At 34.8% G+C, this 15,290-nt stretch overlaps 3 protein-coding genes across 4 annotated transcripts; 2 read left to right on the forward strand and 1 right to left on the reverse strand.

The window, feature by feature from the left end:
• Positions 1-60: 60 nt before the first annotated feature.
• LOC139086752 (zinc finger protein 26-like) lies at positions 61-1,884 on the forward strand. Its single transcript, XM_070635335.1, has 2 exons — positions 61-801; positions 877-1,884. Exons 1-2 carry the CDS (start codon positions 61-63, stop codon positions 1,831-1,833), a joined length of 1,698 nt encoding a protein of 565 aa, XP_070491436.1. The 3' UTR covers positions 1,834-1,884.
• A 299-nt stretch (positions 1,885-2,183) lies between these two features.
• Positions 2,184-3,964, forward strand: LOC139086721 (uncharacterized). Its single transcript, XM_070635296.1, has 3 exons — positions 2,184-2,325; positions 2,435-2,643; positions 2,867-3,964. Exons 1-3 carry the CDS (start codon positions 2,283-2,285, stop codon positions 3,335-3,337), a joined length of 723 nt encoding a protein of 240 aa, XP_070491397.1. The 5' UTR covers positions 2,184-2,282; the 3' UTR covers positions 3,338-3,964.
• A 1,178-nt stretch (positions 3,965-5,142) lies between these two features.
• On the reverse strand, positions 5,143-12,783 carry LOC139086730 (E3 ubiquitin-protein ligase mind-bomb-like). 2 transcript variants are annotated; one of them, XM_070635310.1, is made up of 11 exons: positions 12,507-12,783; positions 12,159-12,253; positions 11,871-12,071; positions 11,182-11,240; positions 8,897-10,264; positions 8,362-8,448; positions 7,979-8,299; positions 7,834-7,916; positions 7,654-7,760; positions 7,222-7,522; positions 5,143-7,104 (listed from the first exon to the last, which is right to left on the reverse strand). In XM_070635310.1, exons 1-11 carry the CDS (start codon positions 12,633-12,635, stop codon positions 6,439-6,441), a joined length of 3,417 nt encoding a protein of 1,138 aa, XP_070491411.1. In that variant the 5' UTR covers positions 12,636-12,783; the 3' UTR covers positions 5,143-6,438. The 2 variants fall into 2 exon arrangements, with proteins under 2 accessions (XP_070491411.1, XP_070491410.1); XM_070635309.1 differs by having other exon boundaries at positions 5,143-7,125.
• Positions 12,784-15,290: the final 2,507 nt, after the last annotated feature.

A 15,290-nucleotide genomic window follows, 5' to 3' on the forward strand; every position in this document is an offset into this window, starting at 1 on the left:
GTAAACAAAACAGAGCCTTTCAGGTTATTGAGAGAAAAATTTCATTTTTTATTAAAAATCATGAAGATTGCAGCTGTTAGACGTTGGAAAGCAAAGGAACGGAAATTTAATCGACAATATAGATTGAAGACAATTAAGAAGTCATCGACTTCGCGTGATTTTAGTGGAAAATTTGTATTTTTATTATCCAAAACAAATCTTTGTGCTGTTGTGAAATTTATTAGTAAAAATGTTTGTGTGACTGAGACATTATTAGCTATTGATGAGAATATCCTTAGTCAGATATCTCCTAAGTATGTTATTCCACATAGTAGACATAAGAAGCTCCTCCACAAAAGTGAGGTTAAGATTACAAAACAATTTCGACTTTGCTGCGAAAAGTTTTTCAGGAAGTCTAATCCTGTTATTAAGAATGTAGAGGAAGTATCACAAGATGACAACACAACAGATACATCACAAAAGACTGAACAAGTCGTTCCACAACAAGAACAATTGAGGAAAATCACTCCAATTAAAATCATGTCATGTAACTTCTGTAATCAAAAGTTTTTAAAGCGAGAACTGCTTGATGAGCATGTAACAAAGTGCCATTTCTTCAATAATGATGAATCTTCTGAATCTGATTCTGAGCTTCATATCGATGATGATGTAGAGCTGTTACTGGATGAAGATAATCATGTATTTTCAGATCCAACTTCAAATGAGAATAGATTTAAGGAGGAAGTTAAGGCTCCGAAGCAATCTGGACGTGAATTTAAGTGCTTGCAGTGTTCTGCACTTTGCGGGACTGAGGAAAGCTTGGTAAGTTTATAGCTTCTTATTCCTAGATTGACTGTCACTTAACCATGTTGTACCTAACCTCACTTTCTACATTAGCTTACTCATATCGAAAGGAGTCATCCATGTTCAAGCACCTCAACGCCCAAAAATCTCATAGGTTATAATGTAGACATAAAAATCAACAACCATAGATCTAATCAGTCTCTGGACGGAAAGCGGTCGCTGTCGTCTGCTTCATCCTTCTCATCAATTTCGAATCATTCAGCCACAAAAAGTCCAGAAGCTGACCACAAAATTAAATATCAAAGATATGATTCAAGTCTTAAATATGAATTTAGCTGCAGGATGTGCTCGACAACCTTTAAAGAGAGAAGCTTCTTGAATCGTCACTTGACTAACATGCATCTGTCTAGGGTCTATAAGTGCTACAAATGTAATGTTCCATTCAATAAGAAGCTTCAATTGACAAAGCATCTTCATACAGCACATCTTAAGTATAAAGATGAACAAGGCTTTCTAGCCTCAATTAGTAATTTAGAGACTGTAGGTTACTTCCAATGCTGCTTCTGTAAATATTCATCTAAATTAAGGAATAAGGTAGCCGAACATATGACCAATGAACATTATGAAGATTTTGAGAAAGGAGATGGACGGGAAGACTCAATTTCTTCATCTCCAGACAGCTTAGAGGAACTGCTACTTCCAGAAACCAAAGCACTAAGAGATAACGATGATCTTTATGAGGAAGACTTGCTTCAAGAAATGGAACCAAAGGGAAATAATTCATTCAAAAAGGCAAAGAAACCAGCAAATGATCCATCATTCCGTTACCGTTGTGCTCGATGCCAGAGAAGATTCTCAAGATCCAGTTGGTTGAAGAAGCATCCATGTCCAGGAGTTGGAATGAAGATCAAATCAGAGCCAGAACAACAAGCGAAAAAGCCTCGATTGTCATATCTTGTCAACGGATTCCTTAGATGCAATGACAAATCATGTTCTAAGGTATTCACAGATAGGAACTTGTATGATTATCACGTGAAGACTGCACATTAATTTAATTTTAAGAATTTATTGTTGTTTCTGTTTGTTTGTAAATAAAGGATATTAAGGTAAAGATCTCTTGAGTTTTGATAAGCGACATCTGGTTGTCGAATGGAGAAGCTTGGGGATGGGATAAGTATAAGTGATGGAATGCTTTATAGTGGAATGTAGTTAGGGATTTTAGGCAATTTCCAGGTAATTTTTGGGATTTTAAAGACAATTCAGTCAATTTTGAGGATTGAACTTAACTTTCTAGTCACTAACTGCTCTAATAGCTCAATTATTCAAGATTGCCACTTGTCCAGCGACATCTAGTCCATCAATAACAATTCCCCTCATAATCACCCATCCCATACCAATCACACTACGTCACTGCCGCAAAAGTTTTGTTTTCATAACTGCGAGAATCTCATTAAATGTTTTTATAAAATTTCTCCATTAATTAATCAACATTTCTCATCATGTCGCAGAGCATTGAAAAGAATGAGTATCCAAAAGCATCAAGTAAGTAATCGAAGTTCAAGAAATTGTGGATTTATCCCAAAAAATCAACAGATTAGATATTAGTCAATTGACACACCCTAGGACTAATTTTTTAAACTATAAATTACAGATGCTCTTGTTGCTGGTGCCTTAATCTCATACATTGGAGGACTATTTCTGTTAATGTCATTCAGTTCACCTTATTGGATCGAAAGCTATGAGGAATCTTTCAGCAATTTCAAAAACATGGGTTTGTGGGAATATTGCTTCAAAGATTTCATGTATCCGTACTATCAGTTCCCAAGATTGTTCAATGGATGCCATAATATATTCAGTCACGTAAGGAATCAGTGCTTTGAAAGATAATTGGACATAAATCATAAAAAATATGAAAGTTTGAGTCATGGATGTTGGAATTAGATCAACAAAATATTCAGTACTCAAATTACGCATTCCAAAATTAAGCATTTATGTCTAAAAGCCTATCAAGTGCTTACAAACTTATTTTGATGATTCAATAGCCATAATAAGCAATTAACTCAAATTTCATTCTCAATTTTAGGAATATTATGTGATTCGTGAATGGCTTCTTCCAGGATGGTTGATGGCTGTCCAACTGTTTGTTACGCTTGCATTTATTTCAACATTTGCAGCCCTCGGTGTTATGGCATGTGAAGTCATTCGTTATCCATTGAAGACAGTCTTACGTTATGAATGGTTCTTGACAGCATTCTCATGCATTGCTGTGTCTGTCTCATCAGTATTCCTGTTCTTTGGAGTCTTGATCTTCGGCGTTAATGCATATCGTCGTGACTGGTTGATGTACCCTAAATTCAATGTCTTATCATGGAGTTATGCCTTTGCTGTTGTTGCAATGTTCTTTTTGGGACTTGCTGGATTGGTTTTGTATAAAGACGCAAGATATGCTTACGAAAGACGTCGAGAATCAAAGAATCTCGTTCAACAGATGCAAATGCATGAAACTGCCTCACTTCCATCATCTCACTCACGTGGCTTACATGGATACATATAAAGAGAATTTTTGATAAATTTTAAGAAGTTAAACTTAAGTGACCTTAATATTTTTACAACAATACCGTCCTCTAGATGTTAATGCTGATGAAAAAAGTATTTTTTTAGATTAATTATTCATAGAATAATCTCATAAATGGGAATCTCTCTTCCTGTCAATGGAATTAATCTTCAATTATCAAGGAAGATTAAGATTACTCTCCCAGAAGGCATTTGACGTAGAATGTCCGAAAATCCAGACTTATTCTGACTTGACTCTTGTCTGAGCCAGGTATTATTCGAACCTTACCTGGATATAGATATGGTTTACCGAAATACCGATTCCAAAAGATTCTCGGGACTCGGAACGGGACTATCCCGGTCTTGACATCGATAAAACACAGTCACGCAAGATTAGAATTTGATTTTAGGCTATTTATACGTCATTTGCATTCCAGGTCTAATTGATTATCCATTGATGGGAACTTTAAAGTGCACTAAAGATTTATAATACATACTTATTTACATAGCAATCGCATTTGTACTAAAACAGAAATTTTCAACGAAATTTGGAATGAATTGAAAATATGTTGTTAAATAACAAGTTATTGGGAAAAGCTAATAAAGAATTTGGACAAATTTAAACGAACTTTGGACTGGATTTTTCACTTTTTGATGTTATTTGCTCTAGCAGGTCGGTTTTAAAAGAATGTCATTTAGATGCGAAGATGGAAAATTTGTATAAACTTTGTGATAAGGCTAGCAATAGAGTTAGATGGAAGTATGGTTCTAGTAAGTAAGTAACCCTAACAGGTAAATTGTACACTTTTATGGTACAGAAATACTTCTATGGTATCTAAAATCGGTCTCTTTGCCTGTTAAGGTTATTGATAATTAATGAACAGTTTTGATAATAAAAACAGATGTAAACATGACTTGTCTAGGTCAAGATAATATTAAGATACAAAAGTCAAGACTATATAGACAATCTAGCTAATTGAATTGACTCGGATGTCTTGGTATCATTTTTTATTAGAATTTAGGATCAATAATGTCTGAGTATCTGAATCTGAGCTCAACTGAAAAGATTTACGTGCCATAAATTGGATGTTTATTCAAGTCATTTCATAGAATAACTCAGCATCCTAACGACAGGCAACGCTAAAACATTTCCTCAATCGGATATAAGAGAAATAGGTGCTGCTCTTATTCAGATTCGTAACCAGATTTAGCAAGCATCTCGGATTTTATATGAAGTTGGCTCTAAGGTAAGACTGAGGGAGGCCATGGATCAAAGTTGATCTGTATGGGCATTGAAGTAAGTAAGTAAGTCGGTTCTAGTCGAATTTTTGAATTCAAAATCCAAGTCGTCTTCTAGCTCTGGTTCTTAATATCCCAAACTGACAGAAGGTTTCAAAGGATAGAGCCAGCTTCAGACAATCTAAATACTCAGTAATGGCTCCAAGTGTACCTCAGCCAAGGAGTAGATAAATAAAGCAAATCATCACGTCTAGTCAATCGATGGCCTACTCAGATTAAAATAATAATAGTAAATTGCAGTGTTAAGTGAATAAATTACTTTAAATCACTTCAAATCTCTCTAACACAACATTAATCCACTCAGCCTTTAATCACATATCATCATCACATTTTAAACAGTATCATAAACAGTAATCTCTACTCTAGATTAATCCATAATTTGCAGCTAATTTCATTAAATCACTTTCATTAATAAAACACAGTTTCTCACTCATCGCATACTCATCAAATGTGATTAATAACAGAATATGGAGATGAAGATGTAAAGTAAAGTAAAACAGCATCAAGTTTGATTTAAAATAATCATCATTTTTTTTATTTCTCAATTAACCCTATTATTCGTTAATGTGGAAGAATCATTTATTTACTTTTGTGTATCATACGTGAGTGCTTGCCTTAAAATTTCAATCGTTTCTCATCATAAAAAGCTACATGTCCATTTTTGAAATGGACCCAAAAAAAGAAGAACTCAAATAAAATAATTAAAATGAAATTTTTTTAAAAAAATATAAAAATAAATTTCTGATTGCATAATTTAATGCATACTTTGCCACATTATGTCCTTACAAGTCTAAGAGATGTGTATACGATTTTTTTTTTATTCTTTAAAGAAACAATGAATTTCAAATGAGATTGCCTGCCATTTTAAACGTAAGAGCCCTTACAAAACTATTTAATGTCTAAAATAGATAATAAGCTAAGGAAGGAAGAAGGTGTGGATTTTTTGAAGGATTTGTTCTGAAGATTTGGTTGATTTTCAGTCAATTGGCATTCTAGTGTCAACTTTTTAGTTGTCTAACTAGCAAATTGTATCAAATCAAGTCAATGGCTGCTGTCTAATTACTAAATTTTGATAGAACTAGTTAGTTCAATCTACAGTCAATTAGCAATAACATCGTGACGTCTATCCCAATTAGGCAACTTGGCATAATGACTAGTTAATAACTAGTTCGACTAATGATATTTTCTGCGAAACTTCCCATAAAAATATGTCAAAAGTCGTCCTAGATAATAACTGGACACAATGGTAAATTGTGTAATCGGTTATGTTGTCTAGCCTGCCTTAAAATTAAAGCCAGTGAGGCTAATTTATGGATATGTCCTATGCAGGACTCGAAGACAACTCAGTCTTTGTATCTAACTCAGACTCAAATCCACTCGATTCCATACAAAATCCTTCTTAAGCATGTAGATCGAATTGGAATTCTTAAGAATGTTCTACGTAAAGATTTCAAGTCGGACTCGAACACATGGTTTGTGTGTTTTATTGACACATGTTCTAACAATTGAACTAATGATGATTCTAATTAAGTGAAACTAGTTCAATGACAAGTAACTAGTGATTGATAGACAAGCAAAAAGCTAGTCTTTAACTAGTGAATGTCCACTCGGAATCATTCAATCATCAACACTATCTCAGAACAAATCACCCCCAAAAAAACCCCATCCCCAATCCCACCAAATAATAGCAAAAAAGTTTTAACGAAACTCAACAGTTTCTCATTGATTCCTTTTGATCATCAAATTGCAAAAATAGTATTTTGATATAATTGCATCCAAAAAAATGAAAACTTAACGCGGTCGTTAGAACAATAAAATACGTTTTTCAACAGTTTTTCTACAGATTGGACATCCTTCAATTTGATCGCCACAATATTGACAAACGCCATGTCCGCACAAGAAGACCATGTTCTTAATTCTATCAAAGCATACAGGACACATCGTTTGTTCCTTAATGTCTTGAAGTTGTTGTTGCAGCTTCTGCATGTCATCGAATAAGTTAACATTGTAATCAGGTTGCTGTGATGATTGTTGGGGCTGCGGTTGTGGCGGCTCAGGCTTATTTGTGTTGTTATTATTATTGGAACTAAGATTCAAATTATTATTGTGAATTCCACTCGTACCACTCAAATTATTATATGTTGATTGTGCTGACGATGATGATGATGGCGTTGCCATAAATTTATTATTGATCGCATTGCAATTATTCATATTAATATTATGTCCATTATGATTTGTTCCTTGTAATATGTTGGCATCCTTCTTATGATCGTCAATATTGTGTAAGACTTTAGCGATTGTACCTGTCGAGCCACAGCACACTGAGAATGGTACCATTTGCTCGATTGATGTACGACATTGAACACATTTTTTCATGATTGGTGCACAATGATCACATGCAACCAGATGACCGCAAGGCTTAAAGAATACGGATGCCTTTCGGTCCGAACACACAAGACATTCGTCAATCTGGAAGATTTTTGAGGAAATCTGTTAGCAAATTTGGATAGAAATTGAGAGTGTATTATCTGGATTTGTTAATTTGACCCATGACAGGGTCCTAAATGCATGCATGCTAATCCTTACCTTCTCCCTTGATGACACAGTCTCTCTACAAATCAGACATTTCTTAATACGAGATCCACATGCTTCACACGACACCACATGTCCACATGGCTTAAATACAGTATCTCTCTTCTGTTCAGAACATAGAAGACATTCATCAGCTGTAATATCCGGCGCCTCTATCTTCGTTGGCTGATTCTGTTGACTTTCATTATTGCTAACTGCATTACTGAGATTTTTCTCATCCATTGATGTCGATTCGATGTCTTCGGTGTGCTTTTCATTAAAGCATTTTATGAGAATCTTACACAGGTTTGGATCACTAACAATTATGAGAAAGAATTATCGTTAATAATAATTGTGAGAGCAGACTTAAACTGCAGACAGTTAAGGTTGAATATGCAGTTATTCATAAATTTTTATGTCTTTTTGTTAATGCGTGAATATACTTACGGGCATAAGTCTAGAGGTGTCTGAAGTTTTCTATTCTTTATTGTCAAATCAGCCCCATTGGCAGCTAGGAAACAGGCAATCGATGCAGATGCTTTTTTGTCAGTATTCTGGAAATTGAAATTAACGGTTTTTAAAAATTCAAATTTTTAACAGTTATTTTAAATTCAAAAATTTTCTTACATTTCTCAGTCCCATTAGGATCTTCCCAAAGCCTTCAACATCCTGCAACTGCCTCAACTGCGAAAGCGTATGATGTCTTAATGCTAAAATAAACAACAATTTAGTCTAATCGCTTCCGCATATCTTCAAATAGCCATTAATATACCTTCATGCAATGGCGTATCGCCGTCTTTATCCGGGATGTTGAGATTAGCTCCCTTACGAACTAACAATTTGACTATTTGAACATGCTGCCGTTCAACAGCCAAATGGAGTGCTGTCTGTAAATTAACATTCTGTCTGTCTAAATTAGCCTTGCCCATATTAATGAGCAGGTCTGCAATGTCTACATGATTATTGAGCGCTGCTAGGTGTAGTGCTGTATAGCCATCATCTTTCTTCTCTTCCACAATCCATGGACGATTTATTTTTGACAAAAGTATTTTCATTGCCGTTGGATTTCCTTTAAGCGCAGCATGATGTATTGCTGTTGATTTAAATTGATGACTTAGTCAAAAAAAGTTAATTAAATAAACAGACATGACTCACCATTGAATCCATTGTTGTTCGTTAGTGTCACATCAGCTCCATATTCCAACAAGTATGTCAAACAAATGTCATTATCTTTAGATATAGCTGTATATGGCAATTAAAATAATATTATTATTAGTCACAAGCAAGATAGATGAATTAAGTCGCCGTGGGCGATAAGGCGGTGCACAGTTTTGTATAAAACTAGTTGTTGCATAATTCTTTAGTAGATTTAGAGCTTAGGAAATTTTTCATAGAAATTTAACGATTTTCGATAATTCAAAAATTTAACGGCTTTTCAAAATTCAAATCAATAGCCTACTTCGAAAATTGAATGAAGCTTCACTTCAAAAAGTATTTTGCATAAAATTCCCATTTAACTACTCAATAATTCAAATGTCTAAATGAGCTTCTATTAAAAAAAGTGGCAAGAATCAAATAAAGCTATTCCGCAGTCAGCAAATTATTTCATTCTCAAACTTATAAATTATTCACTTTCCATTTTCAATTGCTTATGCAAAACTGTGTAGAGCAAACAAAGTAAAATACTCACCGTCATGCATTGGTGTATCACCTTCGGAATCTTGAAGACTCGGATGACATCTCAACTCCAATAATGTTTTCACGACATTATTATGACCCTTGTTAACGGCAATATGAAGTGCCGTTTGTCTTCTCTTATTTCGTGCATTTAAATCCGCACCGGATTGTGCAAGTAATCGAATAACAGCTGGCTCGTCGCCAAATGCTGCATGATGAACAGCTCTATCACCATCTTTGTCCTCAATCTCAACGTCCGCACTGTATTTAAGAAGCACTTTGATCACATCTAAATGACCGTTTTGACTTGCGGCTTGAAGACTTGTATGTCCGGCAAAGACACCATTCACATTCGCTTGATTGATGCCTGATGGAGTTCCAGTCGATGTTGAGGGTGCACTAGCGTCTTGATCACTTAATGGAGTTGTGGCTGATGCCTGATCATTTTGTTGAGGTTGTGGTGTTATTTGACCTGTTGGATTCAAATACATTTCACATTTTGCAGCATCTCCATTGGCAGCTGCTTTAACGAGTTCCTCGGTTATGTTTGATGAGACCTGTGGCTCAAAGAGCTTCTTTAAAATAGCTGATAGTCTTTCACCATTGGCAGTTACTGCCGATACTGATCCATCCGATGATGATGCGACTTTTGTTACAGCTAATGGATTATATGTCCATGACGTATTTCCTACTTCTACTTTAAGATCTTTATCATAATATATTTGCTGAACTCTACCGACTTTTCCTAATGTAGGAATCATCGCTTCCGCCCATTCACCATGTCCTCGTTGCAATATCTTTATTCTCTCTAAATCACTACATATTTTCACAAAATCACCAACGGCAAATTGACTTGCCGAATCTTCCGTACTATTAGATGCCATCTTTGTGAGAACGGCTGGATTAAATGTCCATCGATTACCACTTGGATATGAGACAACAATATCATGATCCTCATCAATACCAACAACACGTCCCGGATTATTAAGGCACTCAAACATGCCATCAGTCCATCCACCATGTCCATGTTGGAATGACTGTACAACCTCAAGTTCCAATTCAACAATCACACTATCGCCTATTTGAAAGCCATTATGGCCTTTCGTTGCACTATTCTCACCAAGTAATGGCAAGTGATCACGATATACAGTTGCACCTTTTGCATCATTAACAACTTTTAAATCTGCCATGCCTTCATATCCAACACGATAGAGATTTTTGGCACCATTATCCCAACAAACGTATGCTGCAGATCTTGGCGATGTTGCTGCCCAATCTTGTATTTCGATGACTTTACCACGACGACCATTGCCACCGTCTTGGTCCTCCCATTGCCAGTCTACGCCACGTACGACTCTGGCTCCTTGGAAGATACCTCGGACTAAAAATGAGAAAGGGAATTGAGATGGATGATTAGTTTGTGATCAATTAAGCAAGAACTCAGTTTATAGACATTATAGTTTAGTCTGAATCACTAATTTGATAGAATTTATGCTGTATTCATGGAAATAAGGCTTGCTGAGTCATTCAAGATGAATCAGTTAATGATGGAATGTTTGCTGATGACCTACCAACCCCTCATAGCCCCTGGAAGTCCATAGCCTGACCTAGCACATAATAGCACCATTAAGAATCTATATATAGTCCTATGTAGATCATTATTGCCATCATAAACTAGTTTCGTCAAGCTCAAGTCAATATTCTCATAAAAATATATATGCATGATCAATAATAATTGATTTTACACATGCACCGTACTCAAGTTTTACAACATTTCCTTATCAAATAATATATTTCCTTATAAACACGGCGATCAGATGCAACTAGTACAAGTCAATTGGAACTGGAAATTATTTATTGAATTTTTGAACTTAATGTGCAGTTAACAGCAACATTGTTGAGGCTTGTTGCATGCTTTTGGGGATTTTTGGTGAGAAAATCATGAAAGTTGGGGTTCGATTCCTATTGAGACATAAAGGAACTAGTAAAACTAGTGTTGTCCAGGCTTATTTGTGGTATGGCCAACATTGGTGGTAAGCTATGACCAAAGCGAATTTCGGGACCATACTAAAGTGCCGCGGCACACAGTTTGAACACCACTGTACTAAATCATCTCAATTTTGGACATAACAAGTGAAATTCATAAGAACATCTTTAACAGTTATGCCAATAATCCCCAAAAAAAATTCTACCTTATCTCTTTCCCAAATTTATTAGTTTCCAACACAATACAGCTAAACTAACACTGAGTCATAAAAGATTATATCCAAAAAAAAAAAAAAAAAAAATTATTCATACCTGCAATTTTCTTCGATTTACGGCGTGGATCGAGTAAGACTCTGTCGCCACCAGGAATTCTGCAGAAAAAAAATTAACATTTATTATTAAGCTGCTGCATGTGAGTCACAATTGTCAAAACGATGCGACAAATATAGAATTGTGGAATGTTGTAAGCATTTTGTTGCCTTTTTTTGCGGACCAATATTTATAGCCATGACTTTCTTTGCAGTTTTTGTGACATTTTCTGAGGAAATGGTTCAAGAACTTATGAGTCAGGTGGTTTAGCATAAAGTCAGGGGTGCACAACCTTTTGTACTTGATGACACACCTTTGTGGTAAGCTTCAATTTGAACCACACACTGCATACAATTCATGACAAAATACTAGTGTGCCGTAACACACAGGCTGCTCAAAACTGCATTTAATTGTAAGAATCCCATAAGACTTATATCCGATTTCGAATCAAAGCATTTCACCTTGCATCAAATTTCGCACATTTCACTTTTTTTTTGTTGGCACTAACCCCTTTCACATCGATATAAATGCACACACAAAAAAGAAAGAAACAGCACCAATTATGTCACGTAAACTCTTTGACCTGGCAACAAACCACAAATTTTTTTGTTCCTTTTTCTTTCAATATTCCACAATGCAATGGGACTTTAGGTATATAAAATAATAAGCATTAAGTCACTAATCGTCCTTACGTGATTCGATAAAATCGATGACGCAAATGATGCTTATCAGAATGATAGCATATTGAGCATAAATCATAATTATTGCACTCGGCACATTTCCAACGTATACCATAAATTGGTTGTTGCCTACATGTATCACACATTGTTCCATCATGCTTAATTCCCGTCGGTGCACTATCCAATATACGTAAATCATATGATCCAGCGCATCTGTATTAAGAATAGACATGTAATGAAGGAACGGAATGAAATTGGATAAAAGGAAATAACTTTAAAAGTATCAAATTTCAATGTTACCTATAGTTTGCAGCAGTTCCACCATCCCATACAACGACAACCTCCTCAGATGATTCAAAATTTCTCACGGTACCGACATGTCCTTCACCGCCGTCCTTTAATAAGCATAAATGTATAAAAAATAAATAAAAATTTATATCTTCGAAAGTTTTTGGATGGAATGTATGTATATATCTCTATGACATCACAACATACAAAAAAAATCAAACATGGAGGAGATTTCAACTTGCTGCATACATAAAAGTATATACTTTATATTTTTTTACTCATGACCCTTATTTTACTCTCATTCTCAATCAATAGATTAGTGGAATCAAATTGATAAGAAATTGATTATGTCGTACTAACCTGCTTTCCCCATTTCCATTCCTTTTCATTTCTAATAACACGACATCCAACTTCTTCCTTAGTAAAATTTGACCTATTTGCACTAGTTGTTGCCGTCGATGTTGAATCATTTGTTGGCGCATATGCCATTATTATGTTACATTTATTTCTATTTATTTTGATGCAATTAGGTCTTAATTGCTTAATCTCAATATTTATTGTATGTACTATGAAGACACTTAAGCTTTAAAAAATAAAAATTATTTTTTTTTGATATTTCTTATGAAAATATTTTCACTTCATGACACTTCGAACTAAGAATTACTTCTCTTTTTCGAATATTATTATTTTTTCGATACTTTGATCATCTCAGAAGTAGGTGGCGCTGTGTGTTGATGAGATTGTCTTCCCCTGTTTCTTGGAACTGTTGTTTATTGCACTTTAGATAGTTTTATGTGGATCAGATTTAACGGTCGTTTTGAATTTGAATTTATTTTTCAGCTTTTTGGAACTTTTTGCCTCTTTTTTGTGCTTTTAAGGCTACTTGAAGCTTTTGTGCTTGAATCTTATGGTACATGCGAATTGAAGACTGCATGGAATTGGAGGCATTCTCAGTATTAAGGTCTTATATTTTGTATGATCTCTAAAACTTAGTTACGTAATGAGTTATAACAAATGGGGATTGGAGAAGTCTAAGTCAGAATCCGACGCTGACTAAATGCCAAGTGTCATGTCTCTCCGTTCATGCCCTGTAAACTGTCATTCTATGTTACAGCTCTACATCCACCAGATGTTCTAAAATGTGCTTTAGATCCAGCTTTATTTAATCAACTGTTACTTGATGATTTGGTTTTTCAAAGAAATTTCAGTCACGAAAACAAGTATTATTGATAATGATGGAACGGCTTGAGGTCAAAGATGATGTTGAACATTTGATTCTCCTTCTGATATTTGTAGCTGTCTCAAACTTGCATATCTTCACATATTCGTCTCTAATGTTAAAATATTATACATGTCTTCATGATTGTCTAGTATGCATGACTGAGTGTTCTCCTTGAAGTCCAGACAGATCAATCTAGTTCACAAATATGCGATTTAAAATTCTACAGAAAATAATAAAATCAGTAAATTTTTATGGACATTTTTAAGCACTTCATTTTTATGAAATAAAAGCTGAGAATATTGAACATTATCATCATTGCCATCGTGCAGTTTTGCATTAATCAATATGGTGAGTTAAATCTGAGAAGAATCAGATCATTCCCGAGCGACACTTGATCGAAATTCGCCTTGATGGATCAAAGCAACTTCTTGTCTTGGTATTCATCCGGCGAGTCATACAGTGACTTAGAAGTCAAGATTGGACAAAAATACGTTATAATTAGTTGATGGCAAGCTAATGCCCAGTTGATGGCAAGTTGATGTCTAGTTCCAACGTATTTTTGTTCACTCGGAGGTGTCCTAGCCAAAAAAGTGCCCTTCTCGGGATTGAAAGACAAACAAAGGAAACAATAAAAAAATTGGATGTCCTTAACTGAGAATGAACACTCGTAAGGAAAAAACAACTAACTATTAAATGATAATATGGAATAAGATGCTTCGTCCTTGTGCGTTAACTGGTTTGTGTGTGAGCCAATATATAATAAGGAAGTATGAAGTCACTTGGGATACTTATGGTGATGCAAAACCGTTGAAATTTGAACTAAGAAAATCATTGAAATTTGAATTCTACAAAACCGTTAAAATTCGAATCATACAATCCCAAAAATATTTATTTCGACCAAATATTTGAATTTTACAAAACCGTTAGAAACAGACATTTTTCCGACTAAGTAAACATTTACAGCAGAGACATCAAATCACTTCATTGCCGATTCCAAATAGCCTCAAACGCCAAAAAAACAAGAAATATCAACATGCATGTCCTCTCGATCCTCATATCATCGATATACGAACAAAGCAAGAATTTTAAATATTTTGGACATAAGCAAGCCATAAGCTAAAATCGTTTTAGAAAATTGCCAGCACAAGACACAACAGAGAGACATTGACAAAAAAATAACAGAATTGAAATAAAAAAAGCAACAAAAAAATGAGTAATTACTTAACATTCAACATTTTCATATCACGGACTATCCTCATTTGTCTTAAGACTCATTTTCCATCCCCGCTCCTCCCCATTGCGTCTCATGTCTCATGAAAGTGGTGTTGATATAACAAATTGGATCTATTTATGAAAATTAATCTAATAATTAAAATGTGTGGATGTGCTACATACCAAAAAATACACAATTTCTTTTTTTTCAACGACATAAGTTCTTGTCATCAAGTGCCTTATGAAAATTATGAGACTATGTGACACATTTCACGTTGTTCTTCATATCGTCAGGCATCCTCATATTCATACAAAGTTGTCATAAATTTTTCAAAGCTTAGCAAAAGAGACTGAAGCGGAAAACTTACGACAAGAAATTGCTTCTATTGCTTCCCTTCCGATGTAATATTGTGTGCTGTTACAGATTGAAGTTTCTCTGATTAGATCATCAAATTTTATTGGATATGATGAGAGAGAAAGTCAAAGTAAAGAGCTTGTTTGAGAATTTATTATGTAACTTTATATTTACAGTAGATTGAACAGATTATTGGGTTCAAATGATTCACAGCGTAGAGTGTTAAGTAAGGTAAATTGATGATGTCATGACTTTTTTGAGGTTAGGATTTAGTTTCAGTTGATTCTTATTATAGAGCTGTTATCAGCAAGTTATCTGAGCATCTGTGGGTTGAAGTAGGTCAATGGAGTAGATC

This window comes from Chironomus tepperi, unplaced genomic scaffold (assembly GCF_022539635.2).
Source record: "Chironomus tepperi strain 1889 unplaced genomic scaffold, CSIRO-AGI_Ctep_v1 contig_88, whole genome shotgun sequence".
NCBI classification, from domain to species: Eukaryota; Metazoa; Arthropoda; class Insecta; order Diptera; family Chironomidae; genus Chironomus; species Chironomus tepperi.

Bases quoted from the DNA above. Each gene is read 5' to 3' on its own strand.
- LOC139086730 (XM_070635309.1), bottom strand. From the start codon at position 12,635: ATGGCATATGCGCCAACAAATGATTCAACATCGACGGCAACAACTAGT. The intron at 8,449-8,896 runs GTGAGTATTTTA...TGCCATATACAG, and splicing joins TGATACACCAATGCATGACG to CTATATCTAAAGATAATGAC. The intron at 7,126-7,221 runs GTAAGGATTAGC...ATTTGCTAACAG, and splicing joins CTGTGTCATCAAGGGAGAAG to ATTTCCTCAAAAATCTTCCA.
- LOC139086752 (XM_070635335.1), top strand. From the start codon at position 61: ATGAAGATTGCAGCTGTTAGACGTTGGAAAGCAAAGGAACGGAAATTT. The intron at 802-876 runs GTAAGTTTATAG...TTTCTACATTAG, and splicing joins GCGGGACTGAGGAAAGCTTG to CTTACTCATATCGAAAGGAG.
- LOC139086721 (XM_070635296.1), top strand. From the start codon at position 2,283: ATGTCGCAGAGCATTGAAAAGAATGAGTATCCAAAAGCATCAA. The intron at 2,326-2,434 runs GTAAGTAATCGA...TATAAATTACAG, and splicing joins TGAGTATCCAAAAGCATCAA to ATGCTCTTGTTGCTGGTGCC. The intron at 2,644-2,866 runs GTAAGGAATCAG...TCTCAATTTTAG, and splicing joins GCCATAATATATTCAGTCAC to GAATATTATGTGATTCGTGA.